The 19293-nt window shown below is 46.0% G+C and overlaps 1 protein-coding gene and 1 long non-coding RNA gene across 5 annotated transcripts in view; both read right to left on the bottom strand.

The window, feature by feature from the left end:
• The window catches only part of LOC140684596 (uncharacterized), a 141691-nt gene that overhangs the window by 110887 nt on the left and 11511 nt on the right, over positions 1–19293 (bottom strand). The gene's annotated exons all lie outside the window — the stretch shown is intronic.
• Positions 2480–18557, bottom strand: SERBP1 (SERPINE1 mRNA binding protein 1). 4 transcript variants are annotated; one of them, XM_030278641.4, is made up of 10 exons: positions 18071–18557; positions 14958–15120; positions 13719–13856; positions 13498–13593; positions 12844–12918; positions 10955–11132; positions 7720–7767; positions 4650–4823; positions 3697–3735; positions 2480–2911 (listed from the first exon to the last, which is right to left on the bottom strand). In XM_030278641.4, the coding sequence occupies exons 1-10, from the start codon at positions 18429–18431 to the stop codon at positions 2855–2857; spliced, it is 1329 nt and encodes a 442-aa protein (XP_030134501.1). In that variant the 5' UTR covers positions 18432–18557; the 3' UTR covers positions 2480–2854. The 4 variants fall into 4 exon arrangements, with proteins under 4 accessions (XP_030134501.1, XP_030134502.1, XP_030134504.1 ...); XM_030278642.4 differs by having other exon boundaries at positions 13498–13569; positions 18071–18555; XM_030278644.4 differs by lacking the exon at positions 7720–7767 and having other exon boundaries at positions 18071–18553.

Genomic DNA, 19293 nt, shown 5'->3' with positions numbered 1-19293 from the left:
CCATGGGCACAGTTACAGCTGAGGGTGGGCTCAGCTCTTCCAACTATTGCCACCACACATTCCCACTGATTCCTGACATTCCAGGAGAATCCATGTCCTTTCCCACACAGCTAACTCTTGGAACTGATCAATCAACCCCCCCTGCTCCCCCTCACCGTTCCAGCTCTGAGAAAACTCCCCTCAAACCTTGCCCTTGCTCATTCCAAGGCCAATCTGCTCCATGCCTCCAACTTCCTCTGCTCTCTTTTCCAAAGGATCAGAATTTAAAAGTTGCACTCCCCTAGATTTGGTGTGACAGCAAGAGGACAGAAAATGTTACTAAAAGCAAGTTCATTAATCATAAATAACCTACTTGGGAGATGCTTTTCCAAGGCAAAATCCATCCTGAGAGTGGGAATGCACGCTGGACTTCCTGGGACAGACCCTAGATGAGCCACTATGAACCTCAGTGGTTTCATTGCCACGTGGTTTTCAGGACATTGTTTTTAAAAGAGCATGAAAATAAACCTTTATTTCAGTTAACACCCACCAATATTAAAGATAAATGTTCACAGTTTTAGTTCTTGACACAAATGGACTGAAAGAGGTGAATTTACATCTGGCAGAACAGCAGAAGGACCAATTTTAAGTTACAAGCTGTGTTGAAAATCACTCCAGGTGCCATTTGGGAATGCTCTAGAGCAGGAAAAGGGAAAAATCCAGCCAGCAAAATCACCTGGGTGGCATCTGAAACAGCAGTTTGGATGAAGGAAGGGTTGAATTCCAGGGAAAGCTTTGCTCCACTTGTTTGTGTGTCAGCCAGGCTGTCCCTAAGGATGGAAGGGCAGCACATCCCACCTGACAGTGGGAGAGGGAAAAGGAACAGCTCTGTTCCTGCAACAGCCCCACTCTGAGAGCAGAACCAAGGGATTTTCCCACCCTCTGATGGAAAATCTGCCTCCTCCTCCTGCCTGGGGCTGGAAATCCAGGTGAGGGAACTGATCCATGATACTCACAGTGGGTCACAAGAGGAATTCTCGTGGAAAACAGCTCAGGAAAAGCAAAGGCAGCTGCTAACACCCCAGCTGAGCAGGCTGGTATTCCATACTCCAAGGTCTCCAACACTTCCTGCCTGTCCTGTACAGTTTTTATAAAAATAGGGTGTTACCTTTAGTTTTCTACCTACGTACAGAACTACAAATCTGTTCTAAGCTGGCCAAAGAGGAAAGCTTGAAATAAAATTAAGAGATTTGTTCCTATTCTCCTAACAAATGCTGATAAAACCTACAGGAAATCCTCTTTATGAGCCAGTCACTCAGCTCCTTTTGTGTATTGAAGGGATACACGGGGATGAAATTGAACCTATGGTGGGATTTTGAGGGGGGAGAAGGAATTTCTTACAATCATTCCCTGGAAAAAACATTCCTTGGTGATGTCCCAGGCAGATCATGAGCACTGCACTGAGCCAGAGCTGCATTTGGATAGAGAGGTGGAGTGTTGAGGTTGTGGGGTGAATTTTTGGTGTCCCATGCACAGATTGCCACTGTCCCAGTGTCCAACCATGAGCCACAACTCCCTCCTGAGCCAGCCCAGCTCCCTCCTGGGAACACCTGGAGCAGTGCTGGGAATGCCTCAGGTACTGCTGCACCTGTGTGGCAACCCCACATCCCACCTGGAATCCACCTGGGCTTCCAGAGCCACAGCTCCCACCTTCCCCCCGCTCCCAGCTCCAACAGTTCCCCCAGACTCATGGAATTCCAGCTCCAAGGAAAGGAATTGCCCCAATCTCACGGAATCCCAACTCCAAGGACATCAATTCCCTGCATTTCAGGGTATCCCAGCTCCAAGGACAGGAATTTCCCCCATTCTCATGAAATTCCAGCTCCAACAGCAGGAATTCCCTCTATTTCAGGGCATCCCAGCTGCAACAACAGGAATTCCCTCGGTCTCAGGGTATCCTCTCAAACAAAAAGCAAAGGTACTTAAAAAACTCTTTTTTTTGCCAAAAATGCATCTTGTTCTGTTGAAGGGAAGGAAGAGGAAATGAAGGTCCAAAGGGGGAGTGCAAGGTGGGATACAGGAATTTAAAAACCCTGGTTTTCAGACCAGTTACCCATTGCTGGAACCATACACAGGTATTGAGTCATAAACCAATGTGCTTTGAATCTTGATTTCAAGTATCTGCTTTAAATTTTCTAGAAAGATTTTGTGTAAACAAACTACCCAACAGAGATGAAGAAATTTCTGGTTTTCCATGTTGGAAGTGAAGCATTAAAACTTAAGTACTCCAGGAGTTCATTCCATACAGCACTAACAGTCTGCCAAATTAATATTCCACAGATTCCATGGGCTGAGAAAAATCTGCCAAAGAGGAATTAAAGAAACTGAAGTAGTGTGCAATAATTAAAACCTAATTTGGAGTTTGGGGGAGGAATGGGGAAAAGTCTAAAATCCTGACTTTAAATTAAAAAAAAAAAAAGAACACAAATGAAGGGAAAGCTTTTAACTGGTACACACTGTTCACACCTATATTTCAAGTTTGGAAACGCATATTTTCAAGCAGCAATACAAAAAAGTATCCATGAAGAATGCATAATCTCTGAAAAAATTATGAAAACATCCCTGCTACCATTACATTTCTAAATACAAAACTTGACTACCATATTGTTGCTTCTGTGTAGCGAGAGAAGTTCATTTTCAAAACAGATAAAATTCAGTCTTTAGGTGTGAATGGTATGAATGACAGTCTCTTTTTTTTTTTGTTTGTTTTTGTTTTGTTTTTTTTTCAATTTCTTAGTTGTTTTAGGATCCTTAAGCATGCAAGCCTCGGAGAGGAAGGCCCGACCAGGGCAGGGTTGGCTTTATGACATCCAGTTTAGGACAGAGCTGGGAAAGCCTCTGGGTCATCTACGTCAGGAGCAGAAGCACTTGACTGCAAGAGAAACATCACAGAGTTATTGCCTTGAGGCAGAGGTGGCAGCACTTTGGGGTTGGAGGAATCACTGCAAAAACAACCCTTTTTTTGTTTATTCCAAGCATTACAAAGCCTCCTATACTGTTTTTGAATCCAAGCTATCTGGAGAGGAATTGGAGGCAAATTGATGTTTGCACATCATTATTGCACAATTCTCTTTTTAAAGAGATCTCAGAATGGTCTGGGTTGGAAGGGACCTTCAAGACCACGGAATTCCAACCTCCTGCCATGGGCTGATCCTTCCCTTACTGAGGGACACAACTGAAATGTTACAGAAAAGGCCCTTTCTGGAGCACAAATTAAGTCCTTAACCACACGTTGATGAAGTAATTTTTGTGCCAAATTTTTAGCCCTAAAAATTCATGCATTAGCCAAGGATTTCCTCAGTAATTTTCTGAAAGGCTCTGCACCACACCTAAAAAAGTGCAAAAATAAAGAATTTCATACTCTTCACTTGGTCCTTGGATAAGAATGGGAGGAGCCAAGATAGTGGAACTTCCTGTCACGGCATTAATTTATCAACAATTATATTTAAAATGAGAGTTGCATCAACACCTGTAGCTGCAGAATCTCTGCCCTGCCTAAGACTCCACAGGCCACAAACCAGAACTGAAAATCAACAGCAGGGCTTATGCTACAGGCTCAGCACCTCCTGTTGCTCAGCACACAAGAGCAGTAACAGCCAAAAAAAAGGAAGTTTTGGTCCCTGATCCCAGGGAATGCTCATGGCTGAGCTCACCCACCTGGTTGGGCGTGTGGATCACATCAAACTCCTTGACCAACTGCAAGGAAACAAAAGCAACACAAAGTCAGGTGCAGGAAAGCTTGGAATTACTTTACAGCAGCATTTTTGAAGAGTATTAGTGAAACAACTCAGACCAAACCACAACTGTTTAATTTCAATTCCTTAAAATATTCTGATACTGCTGTGAGGAGAGGCTTCCCAACTAATAAAGTAAAATTTGTGAAGTCTGTGTCGGCTAGAAGGGACAAAACCAAGCAAATCTGTGTGAAGAAAATCACAGCACACACACTGAGCTCATTTCCCAACCAGTAACAATTTGATTGATGCCTTTAAGGCAAGTAAGTGATTAATAATAAATCAAATCTTCACTGTAGCTACACTGCAGTGCTTGAACTTCACATATTCTCTCCCAGACCCCATTCAGCATTTTTGCAGGATATTCCCCCCAGTGCCTTAGCACCGAAGAAGGGTAAAACATTACTGGAGGTCAGAGAAAAACCAGTAAGAGCCCTGTTTCCAACTGGAAAATCTGAATTCCTCAGGTTCAAGATGTGACATGCAGCTGTACAACCAGTCCTCCACCCCCAGCAGGTCACAATGCACACAGAGTGTCCTGGCTGTGGCTGAAAATAACCAGCCCAGCACTTGTGGCTCTGCTGTGGCACCACCTCAGGCAGCTCATGGTACATTCAGATCTGCCCACACTACAAAGCCATTCTTCAGGTTCAGACACAAAGACAGGCACTTATCAAAAATTCACCCTCACTCTTGTGTTTGGTGACAGCACTGCTCAAACAATTTTGTCCTAAGGAGGCGGTTTCACCTCAGCTTTGCACAGCAGGGTTTTCGGGTGGGTTTAAAACACCCCATTTGCTATCAGAGCATCTTCCCAGGGACAAGGAGGATGCCAGCAGGATGGAAGGGAGTGGTCTCACCCGGGGTGCTGCTCACCTTGTCAGTCCTGCCCCCACGGCTGGCCCTGCCCCCGCGGCCCCGGCCCCCCCGGCCGCCTCTGCCGCCGCGCCCGGGGCGCCCCAGGTCCCCGAAGTTGATCTCCAGCTGGGACGTGATGTCGTTGGCGGGCTTGCGGAAGTGGTGATCCATCACCGAGTCCTCAGCGTGAGCCTGCAACCAGCAGCAGTTCTCCATCAGCAGGGCAAGAGCACCAAAACCCCCTCCTGGCCACCCCCACCTGCCACTCCTGGCTTGTGTGGGAACCCAGGGCTTCCCTCTGGGACCCTGGCAGGGGTCAGGAACCCCCCTGGACAGAGCCCCCAGAGACACTGGCTGTGATCTCTGCCCATGGAAAAGAGTTTTCAATCTTACAGGATGAATTACAACCTCTGAGTGTTTGATATAAGTAATAATTAAGTGTGGCACGGGTGCAAAAGTAAACTTTTAGGTTTCTAGATTAGGGGTTCAGAGGGGACAAGATGGAGGAAATTGGGTGTGCCTTGTCCTTTTTCTCCTTCTTCATGCCCTCCATGTTTCACTGCAGTGTTGGCATTTTCCTGTTGGTTCAGGCTGGGGACACACTGTCCAACGTAGGTGACAGATATTGGCACGTTATTGTAAATCCAGCACAGGTAGTTTGTGGTATTTAATGTTTGTACCATCCCACTGAGGGCAGAGCCCCACACGCTGCCCTGCAGGACAGAGCTGCGGCAGGGCAGCAGAACATGTTAGAGATAAACAGAATAAACCACCTTGAAACCAGCACAGACCAATTATGGCTCTGCTTTGGCAGTGGGGCTGACAGACAGAGACTTTCTACAATCTGGGAATCATCAATACCTCAGATTCCGACAGCCTGCCCTCGCAATTTCTGAGGAACCAAAGTATTTGGCCTTTCCAAGAGAATTTATGAGTTCACACAATCGCTGAGTCGGAAAAGTCCTCCAGGACTGAGTCCAGCCTGTGCCCAATCCCCTCCTTGTCACCAGCCCATGTCCAGTCCTCCCCTGGACACACCCCAGGGATGGGCAATCCAAACCTGCCTGGACAGCTCCTTCCAATGCCTGAACACCCTTTCCATAGAGAAATGCTTCCCAAAACTCCATCAGAGCAACATGTCCTTAATCCCAGACCAGACTATTACCAAGCCTGTAAAGAATCTCCTGTTGTAGCAATTCTCATTTTATGTCCTGGTTCCACCAATTCCTTCCATTCTTTTTCCACTCTTGGTCACCCATCCTGATTTTGCTCCCTGAGGATTTACACTTTGTTTTAGCCCTTGATAAATACTGAGAATCCCTCACTGCTCTGCATTCACTGTAACAGAAAATGAGGCCAAAAAGCTCAAACACAAGGAGCTGAAGGAGCTAAAACACAACCAGTCTCACCAGGGACACTGGAAAATGTGGATCTCAGCAGCTTTGCCATGATATTCCCTTACTGGTTTGCTCCCAGTGCATTTGGCGAAACTCAAGCCTGGAGGAGCAAGGAATGCTCCCAGGAGTTACCAACACCAGCAGCCTTGGAAAATTTCAGTCACACGCTGAACCCCAGCAGGTGTTCTTAAAGCAGTTATTTCTCCTGTTTTACACAAATATTTTTTCCACGTGCAAGCCAGTTTTCGGCATCCAGGATAACAAAAAAATGTAAAAACCTGCCTGTTACAGCTCAATCATGGTGTTTTGGAAACATGACAGCATCCAAACATTTTCCTTCCCTCCAAGCCCCCAACTCCTGGCACAGCACTCATCAATTTCCCGGTTTTCCTACACAAATGCCACGTGCAGTTCAAGCTTCCCAACTCCAACTGACTTTTCTGCTGTAGTTACACAACATTTGGACTTTCAAAAGCAACACATTGTGTAATTAAGCCCTGTGATCTTTAATTACCATTTGTGGAGCCTTCACAAGGCTGCCAGGGGATGGAGCCAGGTCTGCAGCCAAAGCTGCTGCCAGGGATTCCATGGGTCCTTCCCAATATCCCATCTATCCCTGCCATCCCCCTTTGCCCTCTCCCTCCATCCCAAATTTGGTTCAAAATACCCCTTGCATGCTGCTTTATTTCCAACACATTCCACTGGGATGTATCCCACAGAACAGCTGGTCCCTACTCCACTCCTGATTTTATTTTTCCTTCCCTTGGGAATCTCTTTGTCAAACTTAGGAAGTTTGTCTCAACAAAGAAAAGCATTCCACGCCTCAGCCTGATGTGGCACTACTCAAACCTAACACTAAAAATCTGTAAAACATCTCTTAGAAATGATTTAATTTCCTTCCTTACTATTTAATTTTTTATCACTGCAGGGTACTGAGATTCTATTCCCAACTACTGGTAGCCATGTGGCAAATCCCTTTTCTGAATGGTGGGATCAGTGGATTTGTACAGCATTTCTGTGCATTTCTGTCCCTATACTGTTTTTATTTAAAACTAAATCACTACAGTTTACCAAAAGTCATTGTATTTCCACAATTTGCTGTTGGTTATACCAACAAATTGCAAATTCCCTACGTAACCTGATGATTTCTCTATCCAAAGTAATTAAAAGTCATTTAAAACTCCAACAAAAGACTTGGCACATTCTCCTCAGCCTCTTCCATCACTGGGGTGATAAGTCAGACATAGTGAACAAGTTGCTTATCCTGAAAAACCCTGGGAAACATTTGATTTCTATGTATTGGTGACTCAACAGTGCTTTGATTTAATAACTGATCACTTCTTGAAGGCAGTGCTGCACTTAAGGGTCTTGGGGAAGGCTGTCAAAAATGAAGAACAAACTACCAAGAGAGCCAAAGCAAACAGTGAGAGATGGAAAAACAGCAGCAACAAAAAATAGAGACTCATGATAGAAGCTCTTATGATAAGGTTTGAGATAAGCAGGATGAGAAGCAAGAGGACTAAAACCATGCTGGGTGCTGGATGGTGCACAGTGAGACAACAGGCACGGACAGAAAAGCTCCATGTTCAATAAAATTCTTTCTTTTGGTGAGTTTTTAATATCCAAACGTTCTCTGCTGAAGGGGCTGGTGTTAACAGCAGGTATCACCACTGACAGAGAAAGATCAGTACCTCATTTGAATCCAGCAGACTCCCCTGCATTTCTGTCATCGCCTTTGTCTGGTGACAGTTGGGTGTCCACGCCAAAGTGACAAAAGGAACAGAGGGGAGAAAACAAAAGGAAGAAATGAGACTCAACTACATACAGGAACAACAGGTAATCAGGTCACAGGAGCTGCTGGGTACAGATGGCACTGGGCACATGGAGCAGCTGTGCAAGCAGCCAGAGACAGCACAGGATGGACGGGCCACGTGTGGAGACAAGAGAAAGCTCAGATGGACACCAAAAAACAGCTCAGATGGACACCAAAACAAAGCTCAGATGGACAGACACCAAAATAAAGCTCAGGTGGACACCAAGAAAAAGCTCAGATGGACACCAAGAAAAAGCTCAGATGGACGGGCACCAACCCAAAAGCTCAGGTGGATGGACACCAAGAAAAAGCTCAGGTGGACAGGCACCAACCAAAAAGCTCAGGTGGATGGGTACCAAGAAGCTGCCCAGGAGCTGCTGGAAGCCCTGGCAGAGACCACACATGCAGGCTGGTCTCCAGCACGGCCACACGTCAGGCACGGAGATGGGAAGAGCTGGGATGTTTGAACCAGTGTTCATGGAAATCTTCCTGCAGAACCTTCATTCAAGAGTCATTCCTCCCAACTTTGAGGGGATGAATCATTCTTTTCCAAAATACATCTCCTCATTTCCTAGTGCAACCTCCTCTAAGGAAGGGATTGGATTAGTGAGGGGGTTTGAAGAGGCACAGCAGGGACAGAGGTATCAGTTTTTCCAGGAGTCCTGGATTCTACTTTTGGGATGAATTGTAGGATCTGTCCACAATATAACTCCTTCCTGTTTTTTGCAGGAACTGAAGACTCAAGCCACTAAACCAGCTGCAGATAAAAAGAGGAACTCTGTTTTATGGCATAAGCCTGTGTCCTGGGAAGAGGCTCCTTGGACCAGGACTGCTGATGTCCCTGGATGTCAGAAGAAAGCAGCAAAACCTGAGACAGAACTGAGCTCATGCTATCAGTGCCTGCAGAGTAAATGGGAACTAGAGGACAGACTCAGGCAGGGCTGAACACTGCACCCCTCAACCAGGAGGACAAGAAGGAGGAAAAAGAGGACAGCTCTTTCCCAAGACTGAGCAGCATCAGATCCTCATCCTCCCTTTCTCCAGACTCCTGGGGCATTCTCCAAGAAGTTGTCAAGCTACAGGAATGCAGGTGCTCATCACAACACTTCCTATTTCTGAGAGATCTACTGGGGCACACTGGGTTTTTCAGCTGTAAGAGTACAGAAGATTTGGGTCTAAAACCCAAAATTTACCTATAAACCAAATCACTTCCACACATCATCTTCTTCTTACCGATAAGAATCGGAGAATTTCTTGACTCCTAAGTACATCCAAGAGGACAAAGAGAGGAAACAGCAGGTGATTGGTGGTTTTTAAACTATGTTGCCTTCTAAAGCTGCTCACAAAGGAGCTGCAGTGGAAGCTTTCCTAACGCCTGTATTATAGAGCTATTCTCCTATAATCCTGAGAGAAAATCCCCACACTGCTTCCCATGGGATCAGGGAACAATGAAGAAGGGAGATGGGGAGACACATCTGCTGGGTGGACAATAAAGCAGGCTAAAAGCAGCTCAATTTGAAGGCAGATTTGTTAATACCTCACTTTCATGCTTACGCAGCAAGAGGCTGTTACCTTCTTATGTGATGGTGCTAAAAATATCCAACTTGTTTATTTGAGAAGTTCACCTCTTAAACAGAACAATCTACTAATTACATCAGGTCTTCCACGGGAGTAATTTGATTATTCACAGCTTTTGTACAGATTTTTTGTTATTGTTTTTTGCTTGGTTGTTTTGTTGGGTTTTTTTTTTTTTTTTGAGTTAACTGATTCAGTTTTCAAATGGCAAATAGAGTCTGGATCTTTCTAGCTTCTAAATTCTCACAAGTAGCATCACATTTACTATCATATATGCTCATATGTTAAAAAAGAGTGCCTTCAGATGAGTAAATGTCAAATAAATGTGATTCAGAGAGACTGAGGGAATTTGAAGAACTACAGGTTTGGTAAATCTTGGTAAAGTGCATAAATACTTTTGTTTAATACATTCTTTCAGCACGCAGCAACACTGAATGTAACTCAAATTCCCTTTTCTACCCAAGCCAGAGAAAGCAGCATTTAATGAACACTTCAGTGAACAGCCATGCAATCACTTCAAGAACTGAACTACCCCACACAGCAAGAAAACAGCCTGATCTGTGACCAAGTCAACCCCACTGGGAGCTCAATCAGAGCCGAAATGGAACTTTCACTGAACACTGAGCAGTGCCCCCACCCACTACCCACCCATGGATTACATCCCAGCTCCCAGGATAAAAACTAGCAAGGTGTGAAAAAGCAGGAATACATTTTAGGAGAGCAAGCAGAGTATTACACACTATCCAGTCACTTCAAAGGACTCAGCACCATCAGTATACAAAGTTGCTGCCACCAACCTCTTAAGCGAGCTACTTAACATATTACAGAGTGTTAAAAACAAAGATTAGAACCAAAGATTAGCACGGCCCTGCATTACAAAACAAGAGCTCTCAGCACTTCCCTCCCCTGTGCATCCCCCCTGGCCACTCTTGGAACAGAATAATGAACATTATGCAATGCCTGAAATGAGAAACTACGAATTTAAAACAATTCTACAGCAGCTAAGCTGGAGCACATAAATCATTCCAACTGCCTTCCCAAGAGCTTGTCAGTGTCACAGCACTTAGTGAGGAGACACCCACACCACAAATTTCAGATGCACAGTTTGGGTTTAAGGTCTCTGAGGCATGACCAGTCTTCCTTCAAGCTGACATCACTTAGCAAGCACCATGAACCTGTGTACTGCAGAACAGATGCTAAATAACACAAGCTGCCTTTTTTAGAAAGCAAACTTGACAACATTCCCCTGAAACTCTCAGCAAGAGGCAACTCTTACAAACCTAAGGGCACAGCTCAGCTCCTGAACCCAACCACAGTCAGAATGGCCACTTGTGCTACTGCAGAAGTTCAATTCTGCTAAAATAACGTTGCTCAAATGAACAAGAATGAACTTCAAATTTAAAAAAATGCTGTTCCCACTTTCGAAATTTCCAATTAAAGATCAGCATCTCCCAGAATGGAACTTCCACTCCAAAAAATTCTCATCAACAAAAAAACCTTTACAAAGTGGATGCTCTGTGTATGGAAAGGCACTTTACCTCCTCACTCTTTGACTTGTGGAGCACAAATCCTTTTTTCCACTGCCCATCAGCTCCCTCGTTTGGTTTGCGGATGTTGAACTCGACTTTTGCACGATCCTTGCTTTGAATGGCTTTCCACTCATCCAGGGTCATCTCCTTGGGGCCTTCTTCCTTAACTTCTTCAACCTCATTCTCTCTGTGGTGAATTCATGCAGATTATCATCACAACTAAGGATTTGCACTCTGGATACAATCTCAAAATTGTCTGCTGGCTGGTACCAGGTTATAAATTGAACTTTGTCAAGGATTTAGCAGTTAAAAGATGAAAACATCAACATTCACTTCCACCACAGGAAAGTTCAACTCCTTTAGAGGGAGTGCCAAAAAAATTACACCCAGCCACCTCTGAGCACAGCAAAGTGTTAAAATTAAAACTGACCCATGCCATCAAATCTCCACATTACTGACAATTTTATTTCCAAATCTGAAAGCCCAACTTCTGGCATGACTCACTTGGAGCTCCTTCCCCCCTTTTTGAACTACATCTCTCATACACATTCGAGTCAAGACAGTGAGAACTTGTTCTTCCCACAGTTTTCAAGCTTTTTAGTATTTTAAAAACCGAAATTTAAGCAGCTTTGGATAATTTGCTTCCTTTGTTGAACCAAAGACAATTATTCAAACAAGTTTTACTCCCAGCTCATTTGAAAAAGTAACAGCACACACCTTATTTGTGAGATACAGCACATCTACCTTGTGCCAAAGGCTATTTTTAAATAAAACACACAACCACTGTGCTCAGTAACAGATCATATTCCAGCTACTGGAAGCCTCTGGTCATTGTTCAGTGCATTTATGCAACTGAATTTCTGATTTATAGGAAACCAATGCTGTGTATGTGCAGCAAAAAGATCACAAAAGCCTCAATTTCAAAGGCTTTTATTTGGCAGCCATTAATTTTGAACAATAACACAAAGGTTTTATGTCAAAATAACTGTATTTCAGCTTTTTCTCACTGTGTAGGAGAGAATGATTTTTGACATGGGATGTAATCAGAATTTGTTTTGTTCAAGGCAAAGATTTTACTGCAGTATAACATCCTACAGTTCTGCTGAAACACAGAGTAAAGATCCACATAAAACCAGACAATTAAAAAGTTACCCATGTGGAGATGCTTTTCTATAGAGAAACTTTTCAGTGAGGCAGCCAGGCCATGGCAAACACATTTGGAATGACCAGGAACAAGTACTTCAAAATTCTGTTTGCCATTTTTTGAGTCCTCTACAAAGCCCACTCCTCATTAAAATACAACATTAGTCACACTAGGCTACCATAACAATCTGTATTGTCTTTTTACATCAACTTAGTATCATTGAGGCTCCCTCTGCTTCTCTGGTTACTCTTTCATTCATCCAGTCCTCGGCTCCTTCTGTAACTGTGTCCAAGTGAGATGGGAAAAGACACAGGTAACTTTGAAAACTGCCTGGAGAATTAAAGATACAACCTTTCTCCTACAGCTCAGGCACACAGTCTCCAAGGCTCCTCTGGAAAATTAAGTTTTAAACAGTTGCCTTCCACTGGCACTTCCGTCCCATTTGCTTTGTGCTCCTACCTAGTCTGAGCCCAGACGCTTTTGGGTTTGGAATCTGGAGTTGCAATCCCAAGACCCAAAGTGTATTAGAAATGATCATTAATAAATAAATCTGAAAGAGCCTGCAGGACACCAAGGAATGGTTTAAAACAGTTTCCAGACACGAGGTTTTTAAGTAGACTCATTCAGCAGCACTGTGGATGATCTACTGATAATGTGACTTTGGCCAAACACATGTGGGAATAAATGGTAGAGGTTAAAGGGAATGCAACAGCACCCCTGAAGCACCAGGAGCACGGAGAGGGGTGGTACTCACTTATTTTCAGAATCAGCAGGCGGATGCTCCTCTCCCTCCGGCGTTTCCTCAGTTACAGCTGACTGATCCAATTCACTGCAATTACATAATGTTGGGAGTTGGGGCTTTTTTACAACTTCATCCCTCTTTAAAGCTATGTAAGATTAACAATCAAGATCTACGGTGGATTTACTGTTTCAGTAAGGATTGGTGCTCCCTGTGCCTTTTAAACTCTTATGTTTTTCCCTTAAATAATGCTTCTTTCCCCAATACTTCTTACTACCTCTCCTGAAAGGCTCCCACTTGTCCTTTCCAATGCAAAATGGATTTGGGCATTAAAAATAAATTTCAACGGGGCAGTTTAATTTTTGTAATACAAAGTGCACGCTTGTCAAAAATTACTAAAAATAGAACAGTTTAATTTTAACAAAGAACTACCAGTGAAGAATCACCAAACCAGCACAAGACCTCCCAAACTTCCCCAAAACTCTGGCTGAACAACGAAGCTATTCTTATGCTACAAGAATCACTGGGGTTTTAAAACTCTGCAGAAGCGTGGCAAAAATCATGGAGATCAAAGGCAAAAAGGCAGCTAAATCTGGGTGTTCTGCAAGCCATAATTAGGGCTGATTAACATAGTGCTAATGGTTTTCTGAGCAATGACAGGTTACTAACGTTAGCTCGTCTTTGACGGTTCCCCAGTTGTGTGATCCGCTGCCACCGCGCTTGTCCTCGTGCTTTAGGCCGCTGAAATGTGAATGTGAAACAGAACTAACAAAACTGAGTTAACATTATAGTGTCCAGACACAGAAATTCAAAAGATCAATTTTAAACAGGGGGGAGGGGGCAGAGCGGTAAAGGAGAGCCACAAGGGACAGGAAAAGGTAAAGACTCACGATCTATCGCTGCCGCTGTGTCTGTCAAATTCCCGTTTGCCACGAGAGTCAAACCCATCTCCTCGGCCCATCCCGCGCCCGCGGCCGCGGCCCCGGCCCAGGCCTCCACGTCCACGCATGGGTCGGTCCAGGATGGGTCTGGCATGGAACAGCCACAGGTCAGGGATCCACTCCAGGAACAGACAGCATTTCGTGCTCTTGTCCTCTCTGAGGCTTTTATTTGCTTGGGTTTGCTTTGGTAATTACTGTTTCTAAGCTGGGTCAAGAGATTCGCCTTCAAAAATGCACAGCGTGTTTCATGGTTCTTTTCCTCTTTGAGAACTTTATTTACTTGTTTTTCCTTTGATAATTAGTTTGTAGCTGCGTTCAGGCTCTAGCTTCAAGAAAGTCACTCCCCCATTCCTGGAAGTGTCCAAGGCCAGACTAGAAGGGCTTGGAATAACCCGGGATAGTGGAAGGTCCTCGTAGAAGGACAGCAGAAGGTCCCTGCCCATGCTATAGGTTGGAACCAGATCACCTTTGAGGTGTCCCTTCCAACCCAAACCATTCTGTGGCTCCATTATTTTAGAATCTGAAAACAAATGCTCAGGATTGTTGTTTGTTTGCACCTTCTGACATTAACTCCACAACTTAATCTTTGTATTGTGTTACACAATTAACTAATGCTCAAACTTCAACTAAACTCACTTTCATACAAATTATTTTTAAAAGGATTTTAACTTTGGCAACTAAAACTTTAATATTTGAACATTACTCAAATTCTGGCTGCCTCACAATGCTCAAGACAGTTTAAATATCATGTAGATCTAAGATGGCTTCACCACTTCCAGGTCTGAAGCTGTTGCAGCCAGGGTTAGGGTTAGGGTTACAACTACACAGACAAACTTTTGCTGGCTTTAAATCAGCTGTGGAAATTAAAGCCACAGCTGTAACAGCAAACAAATCTCATCCTGCAGGAAACAGCTATGCTTGGGTTCCCTTCCTGAGCTATTTGACACAGATGTGTAGAGAAATGTGGTATCTTGATTTAAACCATAATTCAGTTACACCTATGAACCTGTTCATGCACAAAAAACGTGAGTGAAGTTTGCAAACAAAATCACGGAGAAGGGAAGTATTATTGTCTGCACGACAGGAATTCAACCTTGATTCCATCAGCTTTTTTTCCTGAGCAGAAGGCAGGACAGCCCTGCCTGTCAAAGCTGGGAAAGCTGTTTATCAGCAAGACAAAACTCTTACTTATCCACAGAGAACTCTCCTCCCTCGCCCTTCTCCTCGGCGGGTTTCTCGAAGCGGCGCTCGCGGGGAGGTCGTCGCTCGGGTCTCCTGTCGATGGGTTTGCCTTCGCCCTGCTGCTGTTGCTGCTGCTGCTGATCAGGCCTCCTGCCAATCCTCCTTATCCCTGAAACATCAGGCCAGACACGTCAACGGAATATGGAGTGCTCCGGGACAGATACCAACCCCCCCAGCAAACAAGTGAGAGGTTTTATTGCTGCACAAGCTGAGCAGCCCCACTCCCACCTGACTCCTCTCAGTCCCTTTTATACCCAGGATTTCAAGCTGGGTTTGACTGAAAACTTAAGTAACCCCTGCTGAAATGACAGGGTCAACTTTCAAACAAAGACCAAGGTAAGCAGGATTTTATTACTTTTTTTTTTTTTTCTCTGAAAAGTGCTTTTCAGGTAAAACAAGTGGGTTTTATTTGAAGAACACCCAAACCAAGTGAGCATCACCTCACTGGCCCTAAGACAGTCAATCCTGTGCTCCCTAAGAGGGTCACTCGTGTGCTGCTCTAACAGCTGGACCCCACGATCTTGGAGGTGTTTTCCAACCTAAATGATCCTGGGATTGTGTTCTTGGAAACTCTTCTGGGCAGCAGTGCCACCACCTGTACCAGACAGGTGTCACCTGCAGTGACACTGGTCAGTGACTAACTGGGGTCCTCACCCACACGGATCCTCCCAGTCCAACATTCCCTGACAAGGATTCTCCTTCTGGTGCACTTCTCAAAATAGATTAAGAATGCACAGTGCCACCGAGCTGCCCAGCGTTCTTCCTCCCTGCCTAGGCCTCCTAAAAGGGTTTTTATTGCAAATAAAAACCTCATGTGGGCATTCTCTTCTTTACCAAGCCCTCTCCAAGACCTAACACAGTTTTCTTTTCCACTCATGTGAAAGGCCATGTTTACTCTTCTTTAAAAGATGAGGACAAACACATTTCTTACACCATTTTCTTTCCAAAACACTGGCTCCAAAATTAACAAGCCAGTTTTAAAATTCAAAGCTGATTTTGAATTATTTTTTAAAGAACCGAGTTCCTGCCTAGCAAGCAATGTCAAATTTGGGTGGGGCTACAGAAGTTGCAGTTGTAATGATATCCAAGCCAACACACCCAGATGAACAATGTCTCCCTCACCTTCCAAGCTGTGTTTAACATGAAGTTTGCATGGCACACATAGCTCCCTCAGCATTCCCGACTCCCTGAGGAAACAAGGGGTTAAAGCCAGCAGCCTGCACTGGGAGAAGGGCTCTCCAGTGGGGACAGGCATTCCATGAGAGCAGGAGAAGCAGGGAGAGGAGCAGGCATGCTGCAGAACTGGAATGGAACAGCCACGGCTTTTGAATTTCGAGTTCAACGTCCTGCACTCAGAAAAAACCCGGTTCCTGCTGAAGCCTAACCCAAAATACGAGTTATTTCTCAGCATCACCAAGCTTTGAACTGCTAATTCAGCAGGCAAATCACTTGCAGCCTTATGGAGTACTGGAATAGCTTAAAATACATTCACACAGGAAACAAACCCTGGCATCGAGCACCTTTATGATGCCAGAACTGCAAAAACAGCCACGCACAAAAATAGACATTTTCAAACTGCAAATTGACTTTGTTTACCACACTGCTACAACAGCAGCCCGACTTTCTCTGTTTCACTACCATAACAAACCACGAAAACAGTTATTTTTCAGAGTGCTCTTGAAAACAAGATGTGAAAATCGGAAGGTGAAGAAGAGGGGCTGCCCAAAGGCCTCCTGTGGTGCCAAAGGCTCTGCCATGTCCCAGGTGTGTTTCCTGGGAGAATCCTGCACCTCGCTGAGGCTTCCAGAGGACACTGGTCTGGCGAGCTGGGACTCCTGACAGATCACTGCATCCCTCACACAGAAAACGCTCCTAACGCTAATGAGCACGAGATCCACAAGCAATGAGTATTTCTACCGTCCATCCTAAACTGGTCTTCTCTCACAAGGTGCTTTCGAATAACATTTACAACACCCACTTTCCAAAACAAATAACACACTAAACTTATTTCTTTCTTTAGCAGCACAAAGCAGTGGAGAACCAGCATCACTTTGTAGCATAAATGCAGAAGCATTAAGATGCTTTCAGGTAGCACTGTGAAAAGCTCGTTGAAATTGCAGTTAACCTGTTATCCGCTTGCTCCCACGTCATCTGCTGTCGCCACACTCCGATGTTTTTTTTTCCAAGGATTCCTTTGAGCCCGAGCTGGGACCCACCTGCCGAGGGCTGAAGTTTGGGCGCGGTGGAGCTGCTGCCCGCCCGGGACGCCATGTGTCCCCATCCCTCCCTATCCATGTGCGGCCCCGGCCTCCTAATTCCCAAAGCACGTTCTTCAGTCTGCTTGTACTTCAGTTTCTTGTTTACAAAGTTTTCCCACGTAGGGTGTCTTAGAAATTTAGGGAAGCTAAGAATTCGCGCAAGTTGTTATTTAAGTATATATGGAAACAAGAAGATGGCTATCAACGCTGTTCCCCTAGAAAATGACCCAAACAGATTTTGGAAAGCCTAGCAACTTCCAGATATCCTGTCAAACCCATCAAACACGAGTCAAGTTCAGGACACAAGGCCGGATGGGGCTTGGAGCAACCTGGTCTAGTGGAAAGTGTCCCTGCCCATGGCAGGGGGTGAACGAGAAGGGCCTTTCCAACCCGAACCATTCCAGGATTCCATGTGCCGGTTTAGAAGGGATGTTGGGCAGGAATTGCTCCCTCTGAGGGTGGGCAGGGGCTGGAATAGAATTCCCAGAGCAGCTGTGGCTGCCCCTGGACCCCTGGAAGTGTCCAAGGCCAGGCTGGACACTGGGGCTGGAGCAGCTGGGACAGCGGAAGGTGCCGTACGGCAGGGCTGGAACGGGATGGCCTTTCAGATCCCTCCTAACACGAGCGGCATTTCCCATTCCGCGTTCCTGCTCTCGCTCCGGCCGCCCGCACGCCCGACTCCATTTTGCGCGGGCCGAGCCCGGGACACGTGGGGCCGGGCCGAGCTCCGCGCCGCCACCGCCACCGGCCCCACGTGCGGCCCGACCCTGCCCGAACCTCCCTCCCCACCGGCCCGCTCACCCTCCTTCCGCAGCGGCGCTCCGGGCTGGCCCCCGCCATCCTCCCGGCGCTCCCCGCCGGCGAAGGGCGGCAGCGGGTTCTTGCGCTCCTTCTGCGATTCCCTGCGCAGCTGCTTGGCCGCGCTGCCCGCACCGCCACCAGCCTGGCCCGCTCCACCGGCTCCGCCCGAGGAGCCGCTCTGAGCGCCCGCCGGCCCGCGGGCCCCACCGCCCGCTTGGCTCCCGCCGCCGCCGCCGCCGCTCTCCTTCCTCCGGCTCTCCGCCGCGCGCAGCACCTCGAAGGGATCGGACTCGTCATCAAAAAGCTGATCGAAGCGGTTGGTGACGACGCACCCGAAGCCCTCCTGCAGGTGTCCGGGCATGATGGGCCCCCGTCGGCGGGATCCTGCGCGGATGCTACCGGGCCCCCCGCGCCCTGCTGGCTGCCGCACAAGATGGCGGGCCCTGAGGAGACGCGCTTCTCTTCCGGCGCGGCCACATCCGGGTACCCCCCACACGGCGGAGCGAGGGGCGGGCGCTGCAGCGCCGCCAGCGGCCGCGCCGCGAACTGCAGGCGCGCATTGTGTGAGGCGGGCGCGGAGTTTCCCGCCGTGGGCTGTACCATCGGGAGAAGAGGGGGGAATAAGTCGACGGGGGAGGCGGGGGGGGCGCGGGGCGGGGCGGAGCCCCGCACCGCGCCCCCCCCGCCTCCCCCGTCGACCCCCGCGCTTCTCTCGCTGGTGGTACCTCCCGCGTGTGGGCTCGCCTCAGAAATAAAAACTAAATAAAAATTCCGCTTTCTTGGGCATTTCTGCTCGTCTAATTAGCCGGGCAACCGCAGTTGTCAAGTGGAGGTGGGAGATGTTAATACGTATTAACGTATTACCAACATACAGTATAAATAAATACTGAGTATTTCTATCTATAATAATATGTAATATATGGTATGTTAATATCTATGATGATGTATAATATGTAATAATGCATCGCGCATAATACATGGCTTGCAGTGCACACTTAATGTTAACGTTAATATAATAAATGTTGTATATTAATCGTAACATATTGATGTAATTATGTGTCAACATACCGCTATTATGATATTGATAAATTATATATACACTAGTATTAGATTATAACCAAAAGGCATTATATCAAGAGATAGAGATAAAACATTATATGCATATAAAAAAATCATAAACATAATAAGGACACCGCCTCATTTATTTATATAAATAAAAAACA

The sequence above is a fragment of the Taeniopygia guttata genome, chromosome 8, assembly GCF_048771995.1.
Source record: "Taeniopygia guttata chromosome 8, bTaeGut7.mat, whole genome shotgun sequence".
Lineage (NCBI taxonomy): Eukaryota > Metazoa > Chordata > Aves > Passeriformes > Estrildidae > Taeniopygia > Taeniopygia guttata.
This window is presented reverse-complemented; position numbering and strand designations above follow the sequence as displayed.